Here is a 27,709-nt window from a genome sequence, read left to right on the forward strand (position 1 = left end):
TTCACAGGCAAATATGAAGTGACAGAATTTCTGTACTGGATTAAGTAATGTGCTTCAATTCTGAGAGCAAACTGATTGTTGCAAAAGAATTATACATAAATTATTGCATGGCACCCTATCTGTGCTGTGGGTATTGTTGGATAGTGCAGCAGGAGTTTTACTAACCCATGCTTTTCCTGCCCTGGGAGTGTGAGATGGAACAGCGTAAAGGGAGCTTGGTGTGCTTAGGGGCTGCAACACAGGATTTGTAGGAGTTAAGTTTATGTTTGTGGTTTCGCAGTAACTGAGTGATGGAGGGTTTGGGACACAGGCTGGTGAAATCCCTACACTGCAGAAAAGGCCATTCAGCTCATCGAGTCTGCACCAATTTTCTGTCAGACTAACTTACCCAGGCACTCCCCCCAGAATCCCCCTGTCTCTGTAATGCCACATGTTTCCCATGGCAAATCCATCTAACTCACAGATTTTAGGGCATTAAGGTGAAATTTAGCATGGCCAATCTACCTAGCGTGAACATCTTTGCATTATGGGAGGAAACCGGAACACCCAGAGGAAATCCAAGCAGACACGACAGAGAATGTGCAAAATCCACACAGTCACTAAAAGGCCAGAATTGAACCCTAGTCCCTGGAGCTGTGAGGCAGCAGTGCGAAGCACAGTGCCATGGTGCCACCCCAATCGTAACTTGTAAAATAACTCCCCAAGTGGCTGTTGAGACAAAAATACTTCTTGTTGTTATCTGACTGCAGTGAAAGGCACAATGGGTGGGATTTTACAGCCTCATTCACCCGCGGTCAATGGACATTTCCGTTGTCCACCAACTGCCTGCTCTGATTCCGTGGCTGATGAGACTGTAGAGTTCCAGCAAAGGTGTTTTTCTGGAACCAGTTTAAATCCTCGAGTCTATGAACTTGCCTGCCTTCCCCAGTAAGTTTTTCTTCAGTTTTTCTCCCTCCCCCCGCATGAGATCTGATTGTCTAAGTAAGTAAATATGAAACAGTGAGACTCCTTCCAAAATAACTTACATTGGTCAGCCGGTCTACTTCCTTGCAAATGAACCTTCAATCTTCAGTAGAAAACCAAACCGTACCCAGGACAATTGGCATGTGTTATACAATAAGTGAGCAGTGGCAACTTTGTTCGTACTTACACTGTGTTTTTTTCCCCCCCCCCGCCCCTCTCTATAAACCTGACCTATTCACCCTCTCATTTGCTGATTCTGGGGATTAAAGCAAAAATTCTGGATGAACGTAAGTTGGTGTCACGTGAGGTGTTTGGTGAAAGCTACAAAGTGTGTTACTTTTGGTTTGAAGCATTGTAGTTTACTGCCCGTTTTAATGGGGTGTTGGCCGGGCGTGTTCTTTGCATGTGCACGAGTTGCTGTTTGTTTTGCTGTGACTGTGTGTAAAAACCGTGTCCCCCAACAATGTTTTTTGCTTGTGTTGTGGAATCGTGCGTGAACCTCCGATGGGACTTGTTCAGCCAATTGCAACTTGCCCCATCCAGGCAGAATCTAATGAGAAAGCTGTCATAGCACAGGAGTCCTCTGGGACTTGGAACATTTGGTGTCCTTACGTTACTGATCAATGACACCTAGATTGCTACCTGCCTTGCTTTTGAATCCTGTCCACATTTTCACAATAAAATGTCTGAACTTTAAACCGATCGATGAAATGTCTAAACTTTAAACCAATTTTGGAATCAGAATCCATTCTAATCACTTGGCCACTGTCTGTGATGGATTCTGCCATTTCCAGCTCTGTTTGGGGCTTGGTATACTCTGCCTGTAGCTTGGAGCTGCCTGTGCAATTGGTTAGGCTTGTGAGGGCACCCAGGTACATGCAGGGGATCTGAGAGATAAGGACTGAGATCAAAGAACAAGCTGGAGGAAAGATGAAAACTCCCAATTTTGCCACAGGTCTCCTGAGTGACATTAAATCTGCATGCAGCCTGAATGGTTATGCTTGATGATGTGGCAAATTGGCATGAACCAAGTGTTTTTTTTTTAACTGTTATTACTCTGTTAATATTTTAGTGCCATTTAATTTATGGTTCCTTATTCCTTGCTTTTCAATCCAGTGCCACAGCCCCCGACAATCACCCACCAGTCGCCGAAGGATTACATAATAGACCCAAGAGATAACATCCACATCCAGTGTGAGGCAAAAGGGAAGCCATCTCCCAGGTTAGTATTGGTTATCAGGCTTACAAAACATCTCAAAGAGCAACAGATGCTCAGCAAAACTGAGGGGAGGTATGGGCTGATGGACTGGTACAGCATGCAGCTTTGTTGCTTGATGTCTCTCTCATGTCCAGACTTCAGCATTCCTCCCTCTGGCAATCCTTCCGTTTTTGTCTGTACACCATTCTTTTGAACTTTCCTCATAAGCTTGACCTGGCCAGTATTCCTTCTTCAGTCACTGCAATTACAAGCAGATGAAGTGGTCACCATTCAACTCATTGCTGGCTGGTGAGATTGTGTCTTGGGAAAAATAGCTGACATGTTTAGTCACGTGACAGTCACCGTGCCTCAGAATAAGTCATCGGATGTGAGGTCAAGATGCTTTACAAACATCACGTTAAGTTGAAAGGGGGTATGCTGCAACTTGTTTGGTCTCCCTACATTTTTAACCCCTTGTAGTCAAGACCCATCTCACCACCTCCTATTGGAGCTTAGCTTTGCTTAGGACCCCCAGTCTATGGAAATCATTCATCTCAATCAGAAGTTGGATCATCTAATGACTATTTTCTGATTTATCCTATCTTATTGTTCTTTAACCTTTGAACCATGTTATGTAACATGCCCCTTAACTTTGTTTTTCTTGGTTTTGAAAAGCCTAGGTGACTAACTTTGCTTTCAGTCATCTTGCTGTACCCTCCATTGTGAGACACGGGTGACCTAGTTTTGTTATTTTGCATTGCCGGTTTTTACTGGATGTGTATATATTTTTCCCAAAGAAATTGAGTGAATTCTGGGAGTTGGGCATTTTGATGACCTTGCTAAATAGTGAACGTTGCCACTTCTTTGCATTGGGAGAGATCGCAATCTCAGAACTTTGGCATTTGTCTCTTGCCATACTTTGTCTTTCCAGTCATTTGTGCTCCAATTCAATGAAGAGGAATTTCTTCTTGAGGATAGTGAATCTGTGGACTTCTTTACTGCAGAGGGCTGTAAAGGCTGGATCGTTAAATAATTTCAAGGCTGATATAGGCAGATGTTTAATCAGTAAAGGAATCAAAGGTTATAGGGGAAAGGCAGAAAAGTGGAGTTGAGGATTATCACCTCAGTCATGATCTCATTGAATGGCAGAAGACACTTGATGGCCAAATGGTTCACTTCTGCCCCTGTGTCTAATGGTCTAATATTTGTCAAGTCATCAGGGCAACTCTCTGCTCCTCTTCTCATCTTAGTACAAAGTCTATCGTTTCTCCTTCAGTACTGCTGGGAAATGAAAGCTTAGATTTTGTGCTAAGCTCCTAGTGTGGGTCACAACCTACTGACTCGGAGTGAAAATATTCCTCATGTCACCAAGGCTGACATCTTAATGTTCAGTTGTGGGTAACGGCATGAAATCTAGGACCACATGGTGCAAATGGCACGCACATTGCCTTGATAATGCTGCTTTTTGATCATTTGCTTTTCCTTTCTTGCTGTAGGTTTTCATGGACTCGCAATGGAACCCATTTTAACCTTGACAAAGACCCTCGAGTGACAATGATGCAAAACTCCGGAACGCTGCTCATTGACATTGTGGGTGGAGGGAAAGCAGAAGCTTATGAAGGAGAATATCAATGCACGGCCAGGAATGATCGTGGCACAGCCGTATCCAACAAAATCATCATCCGCCAATCCAGTGAGTAAACATGTAGTCCAGCCATTACTTTGTCATTGTGTCAAGCCTTTAATTGCCTCTGAGGGCCTGTGAGGAGCTGATAACCAAACTGACATTTTTTTCCAATGAGACATTACGGATCCAAACTGACAAGACAGGCTGCCCTCTTTCTGTCTTGGGCTTGACCTACATGATCCAAGCTGATAGGAGCAGGCATTGCACCCTCCTCTAGTGCTTGATCTCATCTGCATCTTAGCCAAAAAGCTTAGATGCCGTTTTAAAAATTTCTTCAAATAAAGCCTCAGTTTAACCTCATTGACTTCTATCAAGTGCAGGATCAAAAACTACACTTAGAATTCCGACAGTGCAGACAGAGGCCATTCGGCCCATTGAGTCTGCACTGACCACAATCCCACCCAGGCCCTATTCCTGTAACCCCACATATTTACCCTGCCACTGAGGTCAATTTAACACGGCCATACCACCTAACCTGCACATCTTTGGATTGTGGGAGGAAACTAGAGCACCCGGAGGAAACCCACACAGATATGCGAAGAATGTGCAAACTCCACACAGACAGTGACCCCAGGCCAGGATTGAACCTAGGTCCCTGGCGCTGTGAGGCAGCAGTGCTAACCACCGTGCCATCATGCCACTTGCTCTTAGCCAAAAGGCCAAGAAGATAACCAAAAAGAAAATTGCTGTGTCTGACTGCAATAATTATAAAGCCCCCCTCAAGACCCAGAACCATCTTTGGTGTTACTGTAGCCTTCCCACAGCAATGTTACTTACTTTTTGTAAAATCTAAAACTGGACAAAAAGGATGATGTGTTTGGCTTATGTTCTCAGATTTGCTTGGGTGTTGATAAAAGTTCATGGACAATCTAAACAACTAACATTCATTCATATGAGTTGTGGTTGCTGGTCAGTTAAAAACAAAGGGTTTCTCTCCAATGCAAAGACTTATATTATTGTATGAAACAATTGGACCATTCTAAATCTAGACAGGTTAACAACCCTCCCAGCTTATGCCTTCAGATGTAACAGTAAGAGAAAATCTTCCATCAAACTGCGTATTGTTTTCATTGAGGAAGCCATTGTGCACATGGGTAGTGGTACCTGAAAAAACTGGTAAAAGCAAGGGGTGCATTGGATTAGGCCTCGACCTCTCAGCTGCCAGCCTGTTGATGGAATTTGCCTCATGATGGGGTGGCACTAATGTGGAAGTGTCACACTCCACATGATGCAGTGATAGAGCACACATAAGAGACTCGTAGAACTTCATGAGCAACACGTCTCTGAATGACGAGCTTAATGTTGAAGGTTAATGAAGATTGTAGAATGGTGTTCCCACTGTGTCCCCAATACTGCTCTTGCATCAGGCAAGAGTCCAGCCTCTTAATGAAAAATCCAAAGTTCTGTCTGATATGCATGAGATGTGGAAGTTAGTCTTACTGAGTACTGTGGCCTGCAAACAAATTAAGGGGAGAGGCAGAGATGCTTGTCTACAGTGCCATCCATGCTGGCTCAGTATTTTCAATAAGTCTGTTGGCTGTTATAGTTTGCACTTTTTTATCAGTGCTTGCTTTCAGATCCATTGTTGCGTTGTAGTTTTCCTAAGCAGACTGGGTTGCCTATATGTCAACGTCTGATTAGGAGGTTGAGGGTTCGATCTTCACTCTGGAGACTTGGGGGCACACAATGCATGCAGACACTACTGAAGGAATGCTGCAGTGCTGGAGGTGCTGCTTTTCATATGAGACACTAAATCGAGGGCCTGCACGGCCACCCAAGTAAATATTAAAGATACTGCAGAATTATTTGAAGAGGAGCAGTGGAGCTTTCCCAGCCAATGTTTATCCCTCGACCACTCGATGTAGATTATCTGGTCATGCGTCTCCTTGCTGTTAGTGAGATCTTGCTGTGAACATTTTCTACATTGCCACACTGGCTTCAGAATAGAGTGAATAGCTGCACAGAAACAAATTGCCTTGTTTGCTACAGTTTCTACAACTCCAGGGAAACAGCACAAAGGAGGAGAGGTTAGATCCTTTGTTTCAGACAGGTTGCTGCTGTTCCCCAGCTCTGTGTGTGTCTGTGCCAGGCTTTGCTCCTGTGGAGCTGAGCCTGAAAATCCCATGCGTTGAGATTTACTCAGTCAGGAAAAGCAATGGCCAGAACTCTTAGTAACATGGAATAGTGTTGATGGGAGCAGGGGAGGGGTCTGGGAAGCTAAGTGTACCATATCTTGAGGGGGAGGGGAACCTGAGCATATCACACCTTGGGGAAAGGGGTCTAGGATTTTGGATGTACCATACCTTTAGGGGAAGAGTCTGGGAACCTGAGTGTACCACATCTTCAAGGGCTGAAGGAGGAGAACCTGAGTGTACCAGCCTCAGAGGAAGGGGATCTGAGAATGTGTGAACACCACACCTTAGGGGAGAGGGGTCTGGGAACCTGAGTGTATCACACCTCCAGGGGGTGGGCTTAGGGATTCTGGGTGTACTACACCTTCAGGGGGGAGGGGTCTGGGAATCTGAGTACACCATACCTTCAGGGGGAGGGGTCTGGGAATCTGAGTACACTATACCTTCAGGGGGAGGGGTCTGGGAATCTGAGTACACTATACCTTTAGGGGGAGGGGTCTGGAATTCTGGGTGTGCCACATCTTCAGGAAGAGGAGAGCAGTCTCCGCAGTTAATACATGAATGAAATGGCAGACCGTGAATTCCAGAGACATATGGATGATAACAGAGAGCTAATACGAATTCCTGAGTGTGAGTCAACAATTTGAAATCTTTGAAATGGCCCATTTTGTAGACCCAACATTTGGAGTGAAAAGTAACCAAATATTCCATCAATTCAGAGCCTTATCCTGTTTAATAATATACAGGAATTTCATTCAACATAATTCTGGAACGTTCCATGTGTCATTGTTATTTTAAACCGAAGTTCGGTCTTTTTATTGAATTCATTTTACATGACGTGGGCATTGCTGGTTAGGCCAGTTATTGCCCATCCCTAATTGTTCTTGAGAAGGTGGTGGTGAGTTGCCTTCATGTGGTATAGGTACACCCACAGTGCTGTTTGTTAGGGAGGAAGTTCCAGGATTTTGACCCAACGACGATGAAGGAACATTGATATATTTCCGAATCAAGATGGTGAGTGACTTGGAGGGGAACCTCGAGGTGGTGGTGTTCCCAGATATCTGCTGCTCTTGTCCTTTTCAATGATAGTGGTCGTGGGTTTGGAAGGGGTTGCTTAAGAAGCCTTGGTGAGTTGCTGCCGTGCACATGTCTCCCTTTGGCTGGTTGTTAAAGATCCCATGACACTATTTTGAAGAACGGGAGTTCTCCCTGGTGTTCTGGCCAATATTCATCCCTCAATCAACACTGCTAAAACAGATTGTCCAGTCATTATCATATTACTGTCAGTGGGATCTTGCTGTGCACGCATTGACTACACTTCCTATCTACTTCATTGACTCTGAAACATTTTGCTCCTGAGGTCAGATAATGGCACGGTATAAATGCAAGTCTTTCTTTAATCTTGTCAGTGAATTTGTTCCGCATCATATTTAAATCTGTTTTGTTAATTATCTTATTTCTTTCTCTTTCGAACTAAAGACCTCTTTTTAATCATCAAATTCATCATGCTGGAAGGTAACTGTGCAGCTGATAATTGGTTATATCCTCGCATGAATTGGTTCCTATGTTTCATTCCTGAACACCCTGTTTCCTTCAGCATCCTTAATCCCAACAGTACCAACTACCATCGCTCTGCTGGCACCAGGAAGGATGATCACAAGCAGAGCTGAATGGGGAAGAAAGAAATGTGCCCTTTGGTGAATTTGTTTAGCACTCCCCCTGTGACAGCCTGGCACAAGAATCTCCTGCTCTGTCACATCATTGCAGGGCTGAAGGCCTGATCCAACTGCAGAATATTCCGTGTGAAAATGCACTTAAAATAAACAGCCTTTAGTCCCTGCATCTTAAAGTATCCACTGTAAGATGACCTGGAGCAGGGTGAAGATGCACTGTTGCAAATAGAAACAGCATTCACTTTATAATCTCAGGATTCACTTTTAAACATGTAGTACTTCTCATATTCTGGATTTGCCACATTAATCTGTCATTGGTCTACACTGGGTGTTCCTGGAACTGCCCTGCCCTTGTTTGTTACAGGTTTCCGTGACTGATCTGACTCCGCCTCCTTCCCCTTGTTAAAATTATCCCTGCCCTGTGAACACTAGGGGACTTTCCTGGGGGGGGTGGGTACAATCCTAGAACCAGCTGTCTGAGATATCAGCGAACAAACACTAACCCTGTTACAGTCCGCTGCATGAACAGAGGTGTTAACCTGCTGAACATTAATAGGGTAACCAATCTGCTGTCATGGACAGAGGAATATAATGCAGTTATGTTGAATGTTTGTTTGCTGAGATTTCTCAAAGTTGGTTCTAGACTATGATGCTGCCTTGTACTAAACAATTACCTCCCTTGTCATCTGTACTGGCTGCACCATTTTTAAGGGAAGGTCTGTGGCGTTCAAACTGTGATCTGTACTGCTCCCATTTCCAGGGTCGCCCATGTGGGCTAAAGAGAAGATCGATCCAATTGTAGTCCACGAGGGGGCGATGTTGGTCCTCCCCTGTGACCCTCCATCTGGCCTGCCACCACCCATCATTTTCTGGATGGATAACTGTAAGTATAGAGCTGAGCTTTCAAGTTTGTCTTCGTACTACACAAGTTTAGCCAGTTTAGCTTGGTGGGTTGTTGGGATTGGATTGTGCGCCTCAGCGCCCCTGTGTTAGGGGTGTTTGGGGTGGGGGGATGGGGCGGTCAATCACAGCTCCTCAGTACTGTCCAGCCTCTCTTGCTGGAAGGAATGAGCGTGTGAACAGGATTGGGCTTCCAAAATACTTCGTTGGCTGTAAGGCCTCTGGGACACCTTGTGGCCATGGAAGGCGCTATATAAAAGAACATCTTTCTTTCCACTATATGTTGATGAATTGAGGTCCAGTGCTCCCTGGAAATTGAACACAATCCTTCTGGCTCAGGAATACCGCCCCTGAACCAATGGTCACTCCTTCCAGATGCCAGTTCCCCACATGAGATGTCAGCTCAGTATTTAGAAACCAAATTCCGGTCTGCATGTGCGGGGATCTGTCTGTACTGAGATTTGAACCATTCACCTTCTGAATCCTGTAGTAGGGAGAGAATGCTTAGCACTGCTTAAAGCAACACAGTGACACAGTGGTTAACAGGGCTGCCTCACAGTGCCAGGGACCTGGGTTCAATTCCAGCCTTTGGCAACTGCGTGGAGTTTGCATGTTCTCCCCATGTCTGCGCAGGTTTCCTCCAGGTGCTCCGCTTTCCTCCCGCAGCCCAAAGATGTGCGGGTTAAGTTAATTAGTCATGCTAAGTTGCTCCTCAGTGTCAGGGGGATTAATTAGGGTAAACATGTGGGGTTACTGGGGTAGGACCTGGATGAGATTGTTATCAATGCAGGCCTGATGGGCTGAATGGCCTCCTTCTGTACTATACGGATTCTGATTCTAAACCAAAGACTCAGTCTCTTCCCATTGGAAAACAGGTATGATATTCTATAGGTGCCCATATGTATTTTCAGATTTAGTTCCAACTCTAATCGAGCAGAGAAGGGCTCACATGGTGGGTGACAGCTTTGCCTACGTGAGGGAGATTCATAGCCGGTCTGAGACCCGGAGTTGTGCACTAGATACTACCCCAGATAATTTTGGGTCGTTTAATGTGTAAATTTATACTAGCAGAGCGTAGTTGGCTCATTGCAAAGTAATTCTGACGGTCAGTATAACGCTCTTAGTGAATTAGCATGAAGAATGAAACTGTCTTCAGCCAGTGTTAATACTGGCCACAAAATCCTGTCACTGCCCACACAGCCTAATCTTCATCCTTGGTGTTTTTTTCCTTCTAGTAATGCAGAGGTTTACACAGAATGCACGGGTTTCACAGGGTCTGAACGGAGACCTGTATTTTTCAAATGTGCAGCCAGAGGACACGCGAGGGGACTACATTTGCTATGCCAGGTTCAACCACACTCAGACTATTCAGCAGAAGCAGCCAATCTCTGTCAAGGTGCTGACCCGTAAGTATTGCCTGGTCTATTGAAACCTGTGGGGTTGGTATCATAAATGGCGGTGTAGAGGGCAACAGTGAGAGCTCTTTACAACCCTGCATGTCGATGTTTCTCCAAGACATACAACTGAAGGACTCCTCAAGAGCCCTGTTGTGTTTATTGGTCTTAGCTGAGATGTTATGTTTGAGCTTTACCTGAGATGCTATGTTTGAGCTTTATCCTCATTGACAATGGAAGGATTCCTGCCCTTGCTATCTAGTGCACTCTGCTGGGAAGTACAGGTGTATGCACATGGGAGTGAAAACAACAACAGTCACTCTGGAAACCTTTCCTATGCTCAATCTGTGCTCTGACACTCCTGTCTAAGGTCACCTGTGAGCATTGGTTAATTGGGTCAAGTGTGCTTTGGAAATGCACCTCAAGTTAAAATCAGCACCTTTGGGAAACACTTGGGGGCAGGTAAGGATACAGAAGACAACATTCCTCAAAGTTAAGGAATAATGTCAACCACCGGAAAATTCATTCACGGTGAAGTATTCCTGGAATTTTACATTGAAGCTAATTCAGTCTTGAGCTTCTAACATAGAGCTTTGCACAGATGTCCTGGGATGATTGCGAATCCTCTGTACCCACACCCAGCTCCTGGTGTGGCAGGGCCAGGAATCATCTATCTGTGTAATTGTCTGGGATCCTTCAGGAACATTGTCAGATTGGCACTAATCTGGGTGCGGTGTGACTGGAGTAAAGGGCTTGGCGGAATCCTTCAGTGGATTCCTGCTTTTTCACCCTTGCCACATGTAGGACAGAATTTGCATCGGATGACCATAAAGCTGTTAAAGAGCTACTTGCCAATTATTGGCTTCTCTGCAGAACAGTGGAGTCTCCAAGTGAATGCAGATCAAGAGCGTGAGTAATAAGAAGCAGAGAGAGAGAGAGATGGAGGGAGCTTGGCACCTGCACGCTCGCTCTGCATATACACTGTAGGTCCCAAACTCAGACCGGGTCAGAAAGGCATTCCAGGCGCCCCCATCTTTATCTGTAACTTCTACTGAAAAAATGCTTTCTCCTGAATATAAGCGATATGAATGAATGGATTTGCCACTGTGAAGCTCAGTATTATTGGGATGTGGACTGTATTGCCAGAGAACACTGCACAGATCCTACTGTGCACATGTGCTGTTACTGGTGTACTTGTTCTGATGATTTATTGCATTGTCACTGTGTATGTAGTTATTGCTTGTATTATATCTAGTTAAACACATCTGTTTGTTTGCAGTAACTCACAGTTCTTTCCCAGTAATGGATCTGTATTGGATTTGACATATACAAAATAAACAAGAGAGACAGACTTCCTCAAACAGCAGAATATCATAGAGTACTGCTTTTCCTTCTTTCACCAAACTAGTCTCATTTGATATTGCTTCTTTGTCTCAACGTGATGTCTCTGAACAATACTTGCCTGGATGTAACTTCTCTCTCAAAGCCAAATGATCTTCAGTGATAAATTTGAAAGCCATCTCCAGGGGTTCACAGCAAACATCAACTTTTCACTCTAGGGGCTCTGTTCAGTTCTAAGCTAGACCAATAGAGTGAAACTTGCTGCTGTCTCTGCTTCAGCCCATGTGCTGTTGACACCTTTATCCCTTATCTCCAATGCCCTCCTAGTATGGCCTCCCATTTCCCACTCTCCATGACCTGGAGACCATCCAGATCTCTCCTGCCCATGTCCTGATTCACACCAAGTATCATTCATCAATTACTCTCTTGATCACTGAACTACACCGGTCCCAATCTGACAGTGTCCCAATTTTAAAGTACTCATGTTCAAATCCGTCCAATAACCTAATTTCTCCCTTTGTCCCCGTGCCCGTGTGGGTTTCTTCTGGGTGCTCCGGTTTCCTCCCACAGTCTGAAAGACGTGCTGGCTAGGTGCACTGGCCATGCTAAATTCTCCCTCAGTGTATCCGAACAATTGCTGGAGTGTGGCGACTAGGGGATTTTCACAGTAACTTCATTGCAGTGTTAATGTAAGCCTACTTGTGACACTAATAAATGAACAAACTTTAAACATAAAACTCAATTGTCTGAGTTTCCTTTTAACAAAATTATCTTAGGTATTTTCAGCTGATAATATGGATCGTGTGTAAAAGGCACACTTTTAAATAAAAATGGGGAAGCACAGTAATTGCTGGTTAGTAGCCAAACTGAACAAACATCCAAAAAAAACAAAGGATGGGATTTGCCTCCATGCAATCCCTGGTTTTCCTGTGGTGGATGTGGGGAGCAATTGGCCACTAGCAAGATCTTCCGGTCCTGCCAAATGTCTGCAGGCTTCTGCATGTCTCTCCCACCCTGACTCTGGGAAATCCACTGTAGGGAGTCATCATTGGCAAGACAGGAAGATCACACCCAAAGTCTTCCTGAAATTGTAATACTGAAGAAGGGAACCACATTGTGAGTGGTGAATATATAAGTTAACTGGAAAGCAGTACAGGTAACTCTTTTCACAAACAAAAACAGCAGGTCTGACAACATCTGTGGAGAGAGAATTGAGCTAACGTTTCAAGTCTGGATGACCCTCCGTCAGAGCCGAAGAGAAGGAAAATCTGACAAGGTTTACACAATGAGAGAGGGACATTACAATTGGATAAAAGGGACTGTAAATGATGATGAAGATCGTTGAAAAAGGAGCTAAAACATTCGTTAAGTGATTGGAATGTGTGAATGGCAGAGCAAAGGTATAGATTGTTCGGGGACTACCTGAGGAATGAGTGAGTCAGTCCTGAGGAGGGGGTGGGTCAGTGGGACTGGAGACAAAATGGAACAAGGTGGAGAGTAAGATTGCAGAACTATAGAGTGCCCAGTCAGAAGATGAGGTGCTGTTCCTTCAGTTTTAGTTGGGTTTCATGTGAACATTGCAAAAGGCCAAGGGCGGACATGTGGGCAAGAGTCCACAGGAGTTCACTTGGAACGAGTGTTTTGGACCTTGGATAGGGGGAAAGGAGTTGGCAAAAGGGCAGATGTTGCCTCTCGAGTTCACATGGAAGGGGAGGGAGTGTTATAAACATGGCTGAGGAGTGAATCTTCGGGTGTCACAGAGGGAACAGTCCCTTCAGAATGCTGAAAGGAGAGAACAAGGGCAGATGTATGTTGGCAAGTGGCATCATGTTGCAGTTGGGGGAAGTGGCGGAGGATGATTAATTGCCTAAGGAACCTATTGGGTTGAAGCTGAGGACAAGCGGAGCCCTGTAATGGTTGAGGGAAGGAAGGGGTAAAAGTAGAAGTACAGTAAATAGTTTTGACACAATGGAAAGCATTGTCAATCATGGTGGGTGAGAATCCTTAGTTGAGGAAGACACATTGGAAGAACTAGTATGGAAGGTTGCATTGTCTGAACAAATGTGCTGGAGGCAGAGAAAGTGGGAGAATGGAGTGGTCACAGGATGTGAGAAAGCTTCAACTCTTTGTTGTACTTGGCTCTCCCCTACTTGTTCATATTCTTCTGTTTATTTCAGCTGATGCCATCAATGAGACTTACGCAATTTATACGAATGGCACTGAATTGTATGGTGGTGAGTTATTGTGCCCCTGAACATTTATGTTTTAACACCAGTAGACTTTGTCGTCTGGCTGTAAACATTTCCAGCTCTCTGAACCTAACCAAAGTGTTACTAAAATCAGTCTTAATATCTCTGTTAATCTAATGAACTTGACGTTAATCTAGGCAATAAAATCAATTTGCTGTCTGTTGGTGAGCTAACACAAAGATGCCTGTTCACTGTAAATGTTGTTCCGTCCAAAAACTAACAGAGACTGTCTAACCTCAGTGCGGTTTGCTCGCATGGTGCTTGCTGTTTATTTGGAGAGTCTCAGCATTGCTGCTGTCTGTCTACTGTCAGACAGACAGGGGCCAGGTATGCATGCACAAGTCTCAGGAAAGGAGGCGGAACACTGTGTGGGAAGAATAGTGAAGCTTTCCCATCCTTTAATGATTATTAATCTTTAATATATGCAAAACCAGTCTTTACATTTGCTGAGCACAACTAATTGGTCTTCAAGGTTTGGGATTGGAATCGTCATTTGCTGGTAAGTTTTTAAACCTCCCCCTCGTAGCTTGACCTCAGTACAAGTACCCTTGTTGAACATTGTTAAGAATAATTGAAGTACACAAGTTAATATGTTATTTTGGTAGTGTGCACCTAAGTCAAGAGCCCTGAGAGGACTTGTGCATTTTCCCAAATTGTACAATTGATTCTGTGTCAATCTTCTGCTCTGGGTGTTGAATGGGGAAGGTGAGGTGGGATGACAGTCAGGGAGAGCTCTAACTACAGCAAAGCAGTCCTTTGTCATAATCCTATCTTCAATACATCCTCATGGGACTGAGCTTGTTCCCTTTTCTGATTCGAAGGAGCTGATAGTGAACAGGGAAACTGATTCTACCTGCTTTATACATATCCTACAAGGTAAGAAGGAGCCGTCGCTTCCTGCTAGACTGATTTGCTTGAAAATTCTAATCGTTCACAATTTCAAGAACACAATGATGCTAAATACAAGTGTAAAATGCTGGAACATTCAGCAGGTCAGGTAGCATTCGTGGAGCAAGACATGGAGCTGATGTTTCAAGCTTGTGGCCTTGTATCAGTGCACTGCCAATTCTTTGTCCGTCATCTTTCAAGAGCCCAAAGGGCTGTTCCTTTACTGTGTTGCAAATGACATTGGTGCAGGTTTAGAGAGTAGGCCATGTTCCAGCTGATTGTGGCTTAGCAGATTGGTGCAATTTGATGTCTGGCCTTTGTTTGGGACATGCCAATCTTGGGTCGGTGCCAATCTCCACATCTCATTTTCCTTTGGCCGCCTTGTTTACCTTGAGGTCACACTGAGATGAAGTGTTAACCACAAGCTTCCCTATTTCTCAATAAGCACACGCCAAACATACTGGAAGATAAGATGCCATCTGAAGGGAGTCCGGTTGCATGAGTCGGAATGTGTCTCCAATTACTTGTCTCATTGCCAAGAAATGGATTGAAAATCTTTGTTCCTCAGTGAAAAGAAGTGGAAATAAAATATCGGGGTCAGTTCTCAGTCATCTCTAGTTAAAATGGAGAAGTGACTTCAAAGCTAATGGGCAGAGTTGCTGGGAAAGGAAGAGTAATTACTGCGAGGGAATGATTGTGCACTGAAGATCTTATTCAAAGAAATCAAACAACAAGTAAAAACAAGCTCGATAGAGAGAATAGCAAAGGACCTTTTCTGTTTACTGACTGCAGCCCCACCTGCTCTATTGTGGCACTTCAATTGTCAGCTTGACTATTAGATAATGTAAAATTAATCTTTGCGTGTTTACTATCCTGTTTGCTGGACAGTTGAAATTGGATGTGTCTTGAAACATTCACCTTAGACATCTGAAAAAAAACTCAAAGAATATGCATAATGTAGATTGCAGCACAGAAACTGACTTTTCCAAAAGTGCTTCCAAAAACAAGGGTCAACTTTGAGACCAAACTATAAAATATGAACAAAATGGTTACCATTTTGAAATGTGAAAAAAAACCCACACAGGTAATTCGTATCAAATTAAGGAGGCATGGTTTATTGAGTGAATTAATTGTACCAAGATACCTTTGACCACAATATTTTTTAAAAACCATCAAATTTAGTGACTTTGGCATCTACTCAGAGTTCCATCAAATTCATTCCCAGTCACAATGGTGATGGCATCATGATAGGGAACCCATTCTGGATCAGAGTTGACACTTGGATTTCAGAACCATCCCTCTGCGACAAATCACCTTCCTCTCCATCCACTCCGTCAGTTATTCTGCAGTTTTAGAATAATCTGATGACGGCTGGTGCACTAATCATATCCCAAAATCACATAAATAAACATCCACAGGGTATTCTGCATATTTCCACTCTTTGTAAAGGTTGTTTTCTCCATCACCCACCCACTTATTCCATTCAGCATGGACATAGTCATTGAATGGCTTCTTCAGAAAAGCATCCAAGGATTGAACTACAGATGTTAGACTTTCTGGTACAACTACAATGTGGGTGTTATTTCTTCACAGGTGCCTCTTCATCTCATCAGTCATATGGGATCTGAACATGTTCCACACTATCAGCTGCATTCTATATGTGGACCACTGGGATGCCTCTTCCACACATTATTGATCCATAACTTCACCCTTATCCGTCCAACTCAAAAACTGCAGGAAACTTTATGTTTGGCCTGGAAACTTGTAATATTGGCATTGAGGTCTTTTGGTAGTTTCTGAACAATCTTGGGCTTCTCCTGCAACACCAGACTGTTTTGTTCCTTAAAGCAGCTACACCAACTAGCTGTCAGCCTGAAATCTTTGCTGGACTCAGGGTTTGATCCACTTTAGTATGTTTCTATTCACTGTATTTCCAGTGATGTTGTTTCCATTTTGATCATTTTCGAGGACCCATTCTGTTATATGTTTCTGAAGGTCAGACCAGCAGCTGCTCCCTGCTCTCACGGTGCTTTTGGTCTGGGGCATCTTCTTCAGGGTGGAATTCCTCCTTCTTTTACCCTTACGCCAGTTCTTCACTAACAGTGAATTCCTTTACGACAGCAGTTATTCAGCGAGTTAGCAAACACTCTAACTTTTATTCTGACAGCAGCTTCGTACGTCATTCATTTTGCTGACGGACCCATTTCAGTTCATCACTTTCCATTCCAGATGTGGGCATGTCTTAAGCCCACATGCATCCTCTTTGTAATACAGCCTTATAACCTCCTTAATACCATATGCTGATTTATAGTACTGTATAAAATCGGTCAAGGAAATGAGAAATTCAGGCCGACTACAAATACAAACATAGCATTTCAGAGCTGTGGGGGTGGGGAGGGTTAATTTATATGCTGAGTATATGCAAAAGCATGATTTTTTGCCCCCCCTCTGAATATTCGGTAATCAACAAGGTGCACTGCTGCCTCACATTGCTAGGGTCCTAGGTTCAATTCCAGCTTTGGGTCACAATCTTTGTTGAGCATGCACATTCTCCCCATGTATGTGAGGATTCCCTAGGGTGCTCTGTCTTCCTCCCACAGTCCAAAGACGTGCAAGTTAAGTGGATTGACCATGTTAAATTGCCCCTTGGCATCCCAAGATGTGTAAGTTAGGGGAATTAGTGAGGTAAATACATGGGATTACAAGGATAGGGCCAGGGTGGGAGGCTCCGTGCAGACTTGATGGGACGAATGGCCTCCTTCTGCACTGTTGAGGTTCTGTGGTTCCAGGGTGGTAGTTGGAAGGTTAGAATAATGCAGCACAGAAGTTCTGCCTATTTTGGTTGTGTTCATTCTCTCTGAGTTATCTAATTAATCCCACTCCCCTCAGTTCTTTTAAAGCAGTGTGAATGTTTCCTTTGTAAATGTAGGTCTAATTCTGTTTTGAGCTGAAGGTCACACAGCCGCAGTGATATAAACTATTAGAGTTTGCCAGTAGGTTAGAGTACCTAGGCTAAGTGGTAGCGAAAGAAATCCGAATTTTTAAAAAGACCATGTTCAGATATTTTGATCTTTATGAAACATTTTTTCCTTGGGAAATCTGGAGCCTATGGACAACGTAATTAAACCCAGCTGCAGGCATAGGCACACGGTCATTGTCAAGGCTTTCAAGCTGAGGAGAATACATTTTTGTTCAAAATGAAATAAACCATTCCCCGCCAGCAAATTCAGGTTTTGAATACAGTTTAGGAACACCTAGGGAAGAAAAGGAAGTTCTCTTTCAGAAGGGAAATGAAGAAAGGAAGGCTTTGAGTTATGGGGAGAGACCGGGACTCTTTTCTCTGGAGCATAGGAGGTGATCTTATGGAGACCTATATAAGAATGAGGGGCATAGATCAGCTCCGTAGTCAACATCTTTTCCCAAAGGTAGGGGAGTCTAAAACTAGAGGGCATAGATTTAAGGGGAGAGATACAAAAGGGTCCAGAGGGGTAATTTTTTCACACAGAGGGTGGTGATAGTCTGGAACAAGCTGCCAGAGGTAGTAATAGAGGCGGGTACAAATTTGCCTTTTAAAAAGCATTTAGACAGTTACATGGGGAAGATGGGTATAGAGGGATAGGGGCCAAATGCAGGCAATTGGGATTAGGTTACTGATTTTAAAAAAAAGGACGGCATGGACAGGTTGGGCTGAAGATGCTGTTTCCATGATGTAAACCTCTATGACTCTATAAAAATCAAATTGAAACCTTGATTGATTTTGTGACCACAATTAAACACCAATATTCTAATCTTAACGCATTCAGTGTCCCCAACTGTGCTTGTATATATTCTTGGAGATTTGCACCACATGGACTGTAAATACCCTGTCTCCACACACACACCCTTGGTAGCAAACATACTCTGTTGCCTGACTGGTATTCCTCACCTTTCAGTCAAACAATCCCATCTCCAATCTGTTTATAACTAATAAAGTGTTCTAGGATAGTGGAAACAGTTCACAGTGATTTTCCTCCCTGGATGCTCACAGCTAGTGGCTTGAAGATTAAATCTTAAATCCTGGATCCAAAATGTATCTTACTTTTCTTGTTTGTTCTTTGTTACTAATTCTAGTTTAGTGCTTCTTGAGCAATTTTCGGATCTTTCTGCCTGCAGTTCACTTTTAATTACTCCTCTCAAGCGCTCACCAATAGCTTTGTGGTTTGGTCCGATTGATCACTTAATGGTTTGTGTCCTTACAGACAGCCCAGTGGGAGAGCGAAGGCCCACCATTATCAGTCCCAAAGGAGCAAGCAGCAGGAAGACTGTACTGAGAGGACAGATCTTGTACTTGGAATGTATCGCTGAAGGCTTGTAAGTTGAGTTGTCCCATTCTCGGAGGCCTTGTTCTGCATACACTGGGGATAGTGCTTTTCAAATGTGACATTAAAGTGAGGCCCCATCTGCTCTATTCAGTAGGCATAAACAATCATATGGTATTGTTCTGATGCCGGCGTTGGACTGGGGTAAACACAGTCAGAAGTCTCATAACACCTGGTTAAAGTCCAACTAGTTTATTTGATAGTAATCCCACAAGCTTTCGGAATTGCTATTCGTTTGTCAGGTGTGTGGAAGGTTCTGATCAGAGAGGGGCATATAAAGTCACACACAGTTTACAGAATACTGATTAGAATGCAAGTCTTTACAGCTAACCTGCTATTCAGTATTGAATATGACTTTATATGTCCTTCTCTGATCAGAACCTTCCACACACCTGACGAAGGAATAGCGTTTCCAAAAGCTTGTGGGATTACTATCAAATAATCTGGTTGGACTTTAACCTGGTGTTGTGAGACTTCTTACATTGTTCTGAAGAGCAGGGCAGTTCTGCTCTGATCAATACTTATTTTCCAATCAACATCATTTTAAACACTGATGAAATATGAAACAGAAAGTGCTTTCAATATTCAGCAGATCAGGCAGCCTCTGTGGAGAAAGAATGTGGTGACGTGGTATTTTCTCTGGATCCAGGGGCCCAGGCTAATGGTCTGGGGCAAAATCCAACATGGCAGCTGGTAGAATTTAAATTAAACTAACTAATTGAAAACTTGTCTCCGTCATGGTGACCATGAAACTATCATTGTGGTAAAAACCCATCTGGTTCACTAATATCCTTTAGGGAAGGAAATCTGCCATCCTCACCTGATCTGGCCTTCGTGTAACTCCATTGATTGACTCTCAAATGTCCTCTGCAATGGCCCAGCAAGCCATTCAGTTCAAGAGGGCAATTAACACTGGACAATAAATGCTACACCCACATCCCATGAAATAATACATTGAAAAAAAGTCAGTGAGCTTCAGTGAGAAGTGGAAAAAGTTGGAGTTGTAACAGTTTGAAGCAAGCGCTGAGGTTTTGGAAGAGGTGGAACGGAAGAGTTTTAAGGAAGAAATTGGAACATGTGGAAATGTACTATCACATATTTACCAAAGATGTGCAGGTTAGTTGGATTGGCCATGCTAAATTGCTACTTGGTGACCAAAGATGTGCAGGTAAGATGGATTAGCCATGGTTATTGCAAGGACTTACAAGGATAGGGCAGAGGGAGGGCCTGAGTCGGATGCTCTTTCGGAGAATTTATGTGGACCTGATGGGCCAAATGGCCTCTTTCTAGGGTGGCATGGTGCCTCACAGCAACAGGAACCCCCCAATTCAGTCCCCTGGCTTGGGTGACTGTGTGGACTTTGCACATTCTCCCTGTGTCTGTGTGGGTTTCTTCCAGATGCTCCGATTTCCTCTCTTAGTCCAAAAATGTGCAGGTTAGATGGATTGGCCATGCTCCATTACCTGTTAGTGTCCCAAGATGTGCCAGTCAGGTGGATTAGCGGTTGGGTGGGCCTGGATAAGATGCTGTTTCGGAGAGTTGGGCAGACTCAATGGGCTAAATGGCCTCCTTCTGCCCTATAGGGATTTTGTGGACTTTTCCATTTACATTTCTTCCCTTTTCCTTCTTACATTTGTTTAAAACCAAATCAATTACATCTCTTAACTTTTCCCCTTTGTTACAAACTGGTTAGTGACCAGTAACATTTTGCTGAATATATACAAAGTTTGAAAGTGCAGTTTCCTACTAAGAGACTATGGCCATAAGGTTTACACAAACACAATAAACTTTATCAAGTAAAATCAGAAAAGTTATCAGTCTACTTTGTCTATTTTATATTCAAATATGCAGGATTAATATGAGGTAAATATGAATTAACAGGCAAACTGCAGTGAACGCAATATACTGCATATTGAATGGCAGACATACCCATGACCAATCTCGTAGATTTCTCAGCGATTCACCCAGATATTTGTGACCTCTGTGAGTCACAAGACCTCATTAAAACTGTCACCCTCGTGAAAGATTTCAACTTTTTACCTTTGAAGGTTCAGCCTCTGAATTACTTCAAAGCCTCTCCAAAATGGATTGCATTAGTAACTATACATTTTCTGATGGTTCAATCTCTCCTCCTGAGATTGCGTTCCATGGGTTTCACAAAGCTATGCTCCCACCTCTACTTGCCAGCACATTTCCACCTCTTCCAAAGACCTCTAAATTTACTAAGCTGGCACGGACATTGAGTTTCTCCAAACTCCAATTTCCCGGCTATATTGAGCTATGATCAGGACTTCATCGAGCTCCAGCTGCAGTGAAATTAGTGTTTCTCTGTGAGGTGCAAACCACATAAGGACCAAGCTGTTGCTCTCTGCTGCGCCAAATGGCTCCCAGAGCTTCTTCTGACTCTTACTAGCTGGAACCTGCTAACAGCACCTTTCAATCTAGTCCATTCCTCTGCTTCAGAATGCTCACAACAATTGAAATTTGACCTCCTTAAACTTCACCCAACTCTATCACAATATAGCCTTTCAGGATTCACTGAATGTTTTAGAACTAATTTAGCTGTGATTTACAAGACAGGAACTCTCTCTATGGACAGCAGTTCAATGCAAACAGCGTGGACACCATGTCCAGGATTTTCTGCAACAGTCTAATTGTGCACTGCAAGCTCCCATAAACAGCAATATGATAATGGTCAGATAAACAGATATGTTCTGATGTTGGCTGAGTGAGAGATATCAGCCAGAGAGAAATCTCCTGCTTTTCATTTGCGCATATGCAGTGAGATTCTCCGGCCTCCCAGCCCTGTGTTTCCCACTGGCAGGAGTTGGCGCATTGTTTGCTAATGGCGGGATTCTCTGGTCCCACCACTGTCATCACCCCATGCTAGCGGGAAACCCATGGGAGGGAGTCTGCTGCCGGCGGGACCAGAGAATCCTGCTGGTATGAACAGCCAGGAGAATTCCAGCCATGATCTTTTCCAGTGGCTTGAGAGGGCCGATGGGAATCAGTTTAAAGCCTCATCCATAAGACAGTGTAGCTCTCCCTCAACACTGCACTGAAATATATAGAGAACTCCAGTCACAGGCTTGCAAAAGAAGCTGCTGAAAAATAAACTGTTCCCTTTGTTTAGACGTAAGCATTTTCTATTAATAAACCTATACGCTGAAGCCGAAGCAACCAAAATTTTCATGCGAGGCTCATCCATTCTTTTCCAGGCCCACACCAGCCATCCACTGGACCAAGGAAGGGGGAGAATTGCCCAGCCACAGGACCTTTGAGATCAATTTTAAGAAGACCCTGAAAATCATTGATGTCTCGGAGGCAGATGCTGGGAAATACCGATGTACAGCGAAGAATTATTTGGGAACCAGTACGCACATTATTACAGTCACAGTCAAAGGTATAATGCTATTTTCATGGAGATAAGCTGCTTTGGCACAATGTACTGGATGGGTACTTATAGCAATGCTAAAGCATGTAATAGCATTGAAAGGTTATTTTTCTGAAAGACGGAAGTATATTTTTACAGCATCTCTACTCTTGGAAAGCATTTCAGTGAATTGTCGTGATTGTTAAGTCGGCGAATGCAACTGCTATTTTACAGAGGACAATTCGATGAATAACTGGCTTAAGTTGTTGCTGCTTTTATTGGTCAGCTGTGCGGTTGATGGTTTTGGGAGGGGAGACTGAGGACACTGAGGTGTTCTCAGGATCCTACAGTTCAGACAGGGAATCTGTACAAGGCTTAGCTCAGCTCCCTGAGCAATTGTACAGGTCCAGGGATGCCAGGAGAAGATGTCCTTCCACACCAGTGCATCCAACACACAAACAGGGCAGTGTTGTACTAATCATTTCTATTCACGTTGTTCAATACGCCTGTACAGCTGATTGCCATGTACACTCGGCGCTAATGACAGTAATCCCTGGGAACTTCATCGAGAATGTGCCAGAGCACATTCCTTGCATTGTTCAGTCCCTCTTCAGTCAAAAGGAGCTGGAGAACAGAACCTCTAGGTTCACACCTGGACAGTGCAGCACTCCCCCAGTCGCATGAAAATACCAGCATATGCCCAGGTCTCGAGTGAGGGCTGAGCCCATGATTTTGTCTATAGCCAAAAGAAGTGGTGTCAACCAAGCTGATGCAGGTAACCTAAGATAACATGGTATTAAGCTAGATATTGGGCTCTGAGTTTTTTTTTATCAGTAGGCTGTGTTTCTCCTTAGAATTCCTGAGGCTTTGTTAAGTCTGTCGACTCAGATGATTTGACTGGAAGTGTTACTTTTGAACCAGTGAAAACATAAAGGTCTCCCAATTAATGAAGCAATGTCTCATTACTTTAGTGTTTATTAGAGCTGTATATGGAAGTTGCTTCACCACTGTTTAAGGTGAGGGATGATTGAGCAGAACTCGTAATTTTGTGAGGGGAGTTTCATGAGCTGGAAGCTTGTACACTGTGGGGATAATGGCTGGGAATAAGACTCTCATTGCTGTATCTCTGATTCATCTGCTGGGAGTAATGGAACCTCTTTGTGCCATCGGTGACGCTGCCCACCTCACCTTCTACTTAAACCCATCGCAACAACTGTCTCCTCCCATTAAAGGAACATAGATATGAATTTTTCAGATGGTGGGGTCACACTTCAAAAGGTCGTCCTGCCAACTCCGAATGGTCTGACTTGGTTTTTGTGGTTTCTGCAGCTGCGCCATACTGGATTAGCGAGCCCAAGAACCTGATCCTGGCGCCTGGGGAAGACGGGACACTGATCTGCAGAGCTAATGGCAACCCCAAGCCCGCTATTCAATGGCTGGTTAATGGTTTTCCCATTGAAAGTGAGTATACAGGGAAAGTTAGCATTTGGTTCATGATGTTCTGGTGCCTGTAAAACAGTTCCATGAGGACACACTGTGACGTGAAGTGTCTTTTCCATTTCCTGAATACGGCTGGTTTCTGAAACATCTGTTTAATAACTGTGGCTCTTTTCTGATTGATAGGTGCCCCCAGTGACATCAGCAGAGTACAAATGGATGATACCATCCGCTTCACTAAAGTCCAAGCCTCTTCCAGTGCTGTTTACCAATGCAATGCATCAAATGAGCATGGATACTTGTTGGCAAATGCCTTTGTCAATGTACTTGGTGAGTTTTGCTGTGGCCTTTACTAGCTCATGGTTCTCCTTTTGTTGACAGCCTGCGTCAAGAATATTGCTTCTTAACCAGACTTGTCATGTTTTTATAATGATATGAAGTCACAAATCACTCATAAGGGATTGTGTAAACATGTCAGCTATTTATCATTTATATAGATGATCTGGAGGAGGGAACCGAGTGTATGGTGTCGAAATTTGCTGATGACACCAAGATTGGTGGAAAGGCAAATTGCGCGGAGGGTGTGGAGAGTCTGCAGAAGGATCTAGATAGGCTGGGCGAATGGGCCAGGAACTGGCAATTGGAATTTAATGTTGGCAAGTGCGAGGTGGTCCACTTTGGTAGGAATAATGGTGGGAAGGATTATTACTTACGTGGAGAAAAACTGCAGCAGGCGACGGTGCAGAGGGACCTCGGGGTCCTTGTGCATGAGTCGCAAAAACCCAGCCTGCAGGTGCAGTAGGTGGTCAGGAAGGCAAATGGGATGCTGGCCTTCATAGCGAGGGGGATTGAATATAAAAGTAGGGAGGTCTTGCTGCGGCTGTATAGGGCATTGGTGAGGCTGCAGCTGGAGTACTGTGTGCAGTTTTGGGCGCCGTACTTACGCAAGGATATTTTGGCCTTGGAGGGAGTGCAGAGGAGGTTTACTAGGCTGATGCCGGAGTTGAGGGGGTTGAGCTATGAGGAGAGGCTGAATAAACTAGGCTTGTACTCGTTAGAGTTTAGAAGAATGAGGGGAGATCTCATTGAGACGTATAAGATGATGAATGGGATGGATAGGATAGAGGTGGAGAGACTCTTCCCGCTCAAAAGGATAATAGGACTCGGGGGCACAGCCTCAAGATAAAGGGGGGGCGGTTTAGAACGGAGTTGAGGAGGAACTTCTTCACTCAAAGGGTGGTGAATCTCTGGAATTCTCTGCCCGTTGAAGTGGTGGAGGCTACCTCGCTAAATATTTTTAAGACACGGGTTGATGGGTTTTTGATAAGAGAGGGGATTAAGGGTTATGGGGAGAGGGCGGGAATGTGGAACTGAGCCACGACAGATCAGCCGTGATCTTATTGAATGGCGGGGCAGGCTCGAAGGGCCAGATGGCCTACTCCTGCTCCTATTTCTTACGTTCTTATGTCATAGGTTCATTAATTGAAACCAGGTACATAAAAACAAACATATATATGGACAGAAAGCTTGGAAACATCAGCAGGAGGGCTGTGTGTGCTAAGTTTTGTTCACAGGTCAAAGCGAAATTGAGACTGGGTCACATATGACACACTTCCCTTCTAGTGATGGCATGCTGCTATCCCTTAAAGGCAAATTACAACCACCTCCCACAATACCAATTGTTTTCTCAATGGGCAGACATATGGGGGTCACGGCTGGAGTTTTAGGGGCCAGACTGTGCAAAGTCTGCTTGGTATTTTTAAAGTACTGCCAGCAGACTAAACTCCCTCGTGGCACCCTGAGCTCTTTAAAAATTGTCAATCTGAGGCCAAGCTAATCCTTTATGTCCAGGAGAAGAATATCACATTTAAAATCTGGCCGCCTCTTCCGGGGCCACCTGAACTGGATGTCAAGACATCTCAGGAGCATTCTGAAATATTCTTCTCTTTGGAATGGAGAGTGTGACCTCTGCGAGCCCTGCATATGGAGGCTTGCCAGCTGTGTTAAAAGCCAAATACTCTGGATGCTGGAGATGCAAAATAAAAACATATAAAATGCTGGAAAACTCAGCAAGCAGTCAAGATCTGTGGAGAAAGAAACAATTAATGTTTCAGGTCTGCGACCTTTCGTATCAGGACCATACTTCTGAAACCTTAACTCTGTTTCACTCTACAGGAATGCTGCCAAACCTGCCAAGTATTTCCAGCACTTTTTGTTGTTTTATAATCAGTTGTGTTGTCCGTCCCTGAATCACATTGGGTGTAGAATAGGTCTCAGGCTTTTCCTCCATTCTGTTTCTCGATACATCATCACCTTCTCTTAGTGAAAGCTGAGGTAATGTTGGTTTAGAGAATTGGAATACTTGCAGTGCTGACCTACTTACAAGTAATGTTAATTTGTGGAGCACTGTTTTTTGCAGTTGTTCTCTTAAGGATCATTAGCTGATGTGTGAAATGAAATATTTCTTTTCAAGTGCCTAGTGTGAATAGCAATTGTCCCAGATCAGGTTTGACAGTGCAGAATGCAGAATAACACTTCTATGTTTCTACAAAGTGTCTGTCTCTGCCCCGGAATATTACCTTCCTAACTGCATCTGCCAACAGAAATATTCAATCAAATTGCAACCTTTCCCTGACCTTCCAATGAAATCTTTTGGCACCTCATTAAAGACCAAGATTGAACATTGACTTCTTTCAGTCGTCCTTTTGGCGGCATAGTGGCACAGTGATTAGCACTGCTGCCTCACAGCACCAGGGGCCCAGGTTCAATTCCCGGCTTGGGTCGCTGTCTGTGTGGAGTTTGCACATTCTCCCCATGTCTGCATGGGTTCCCTCCAGGTGCTCCTATTTCCTCCCACAGTCTGAAACGCATGCCGGTTTGGTGCATTGGTCATACTAAATTCTCCCTCGGTGTACTCAAACAGGCGCAGACTGTGGCGACTAGGGGATTTTCACAGTAACTGCGTTGCAGTGTTAATGTAAGCCTACTTATGTCTAATAAAGAAATTTTACATTTGCAAGTTGTATGACCCTCTGTTGCAACAGGAGAGTCTGAGCTCTGAGGTAAGATTGGAGAGGCTGGAGCTGTTTTACTTGGAGCAGCAAAGGTTGAGTGGAGTCCAAATAGGGATGTATAAGATTACAAAGGTGTAGATAGGGTGGATAGGAAGGCAGTTTTTCCATTAGCAGAGGGATCAATAACCAGGGGACTTAGATTTAAAATGAGAAGTAGAAGGCTAAGAGAGGAGAAATCTTTTCACCTGGGAGGGTGGTGAGATCATACCTCACTGTCTGAAAGGGTGGTTGAATCAGAAACTCTTGTGACATTTAAGAAGTATTTGGATATTATGCTGCGATAACCTCCAGAACAATGGGCCAAGCGCTGGATAATAGAAATAGTGTGGTCAGGATCTTTGTTGACCGGCATGGACACAGAGGCAGTCAACCACCTGCTTTGAATCTAGATGCAAGCCAGCAGTAAAACCAGAGTGTTTTCCACTGGCTTTAGCTGTATTGTAAGGTGGGATTAACCTACCTGAGGGATGTAAATTTATGCATCAAGGGAAACACCCCTGTCAGCCCGGCTCTTCAGAGATTAGGGAACCCTTTTTTAATGACAACCCCCCCCCCGCCCCTCCTTGGTGACCCCCAGTACCAACTTTGCACTGGCCTCGAGCACCCTGGCAGTGGCACCCTATACTCCGAGGTGGGTCAAGTGCAGTGCCCATATGCCCCTCTGCTGCTGCCAAGCTGCAGAAGGATGGTTCCCCATGGGGTCCTGGAGGTTGGGTGGGCTTGGGCTGGGGACAAGTGGTTGACCCATCTAGCCCTGGCGTGGTGATTTCTGGCATCTCGCTGATCAAAGTCTTCATTCTGGTCTGTGGACTGTAAAAACATTTAAATGGGCTGATCACTTTAATCTCCGTGCCCCTTAGACCCTTTCCAATTCCCAGCAGCACTCTGTTCTGTGGAAGAGATTCCCCTTCCTCTCTCAAAAGCTGCAGGTGTGAGAAGGCTCCTTTCAAGTCCTCCGACTGACAGGAGTCAGTCACTTTCACTGTATGTGATGGGGGCAGTGTTGGAGGGGGGACATTCCCATCTCCTCAGCTACTCACTC

At 44.2% G+C, this 27,709-nt stretch overlaps 1 protein-coding gene across 31 annotated transcripts in view; it reads left to right on the forward strand.

The window, feature by feature from the left end:
* Window positions 1–27,709, forward strand: part of nrcama (neuronal cell adhesion molecule a) — a 379,563-nt gene that overhangs the window by 270,436 nt on the left and 81,418 nt on the right. For 15 of the 31 annotated variants that reach the window (XM_080190688.1, XM_080190703.1, XM_080190698.1 and 12 more), the window contains 11 exons: window positions 1,233–1,250; window positions 2,080–2,185; window positions 3,658–3,854; window positions 7,460–7,495; window positions 8,414–8,536; window positions 9,789–9,959; window positions 13,466–13,522; window positions 18,664–18,775; window positions 22,002–22,186; window positions 23,486–23,617; window positions 23,780–23,923. In XM_080190688.1, the coding sequence (XP_080046814.1) occupies window positions 1,233–1,250; window positions 2,080–2,185; window positions 3,658–3,854; window positions 7,460–7,495; window positions 8,414–8,536; window positions 9,789–9,959; window positions 13,466–13,522; window positions 18,664–18,775; window positions 22,002–22,186; window positions 23,486–23,617; window positions 23,780–23,923 (1,281 nt within the window). The remainder of the gene's footprint in view (window positions 1–1,232; window positions 1,251–2,079; window positions 2,186–3,657; window positions 3,855–7,459; window positions 7,496–8,413; window positions 8,537–9,788; window positions 9,960–13,465; window positions 13,523–18,663; window positions 18,776–22,001; window positions 22,187–23,485; window positions 23,618–23,779; window positions 23,924–27,709) is intronic. The other 16 variants (XM_080190699.1, XM_080190715.1, XM_080190714.1 and 13 more) reach the window with 6 other exon arrangements.

This window comes from Carcharhinus amblyrhynchos, chromosome 6, assembly GCF_965287045.1.
Source record: "Carcharhinus amblyrhynchos chromosome 6, sCarAmb.v2.hapA, whole genome shotgun sequence".
Lineage (NCBI taxonomy): Eukaryota > Metazoa > Chordata > Chondrichthyes > Carcharhiniformes > Carcharhinidae > Carcharhinus > Carcharhinus amblyrhynchos.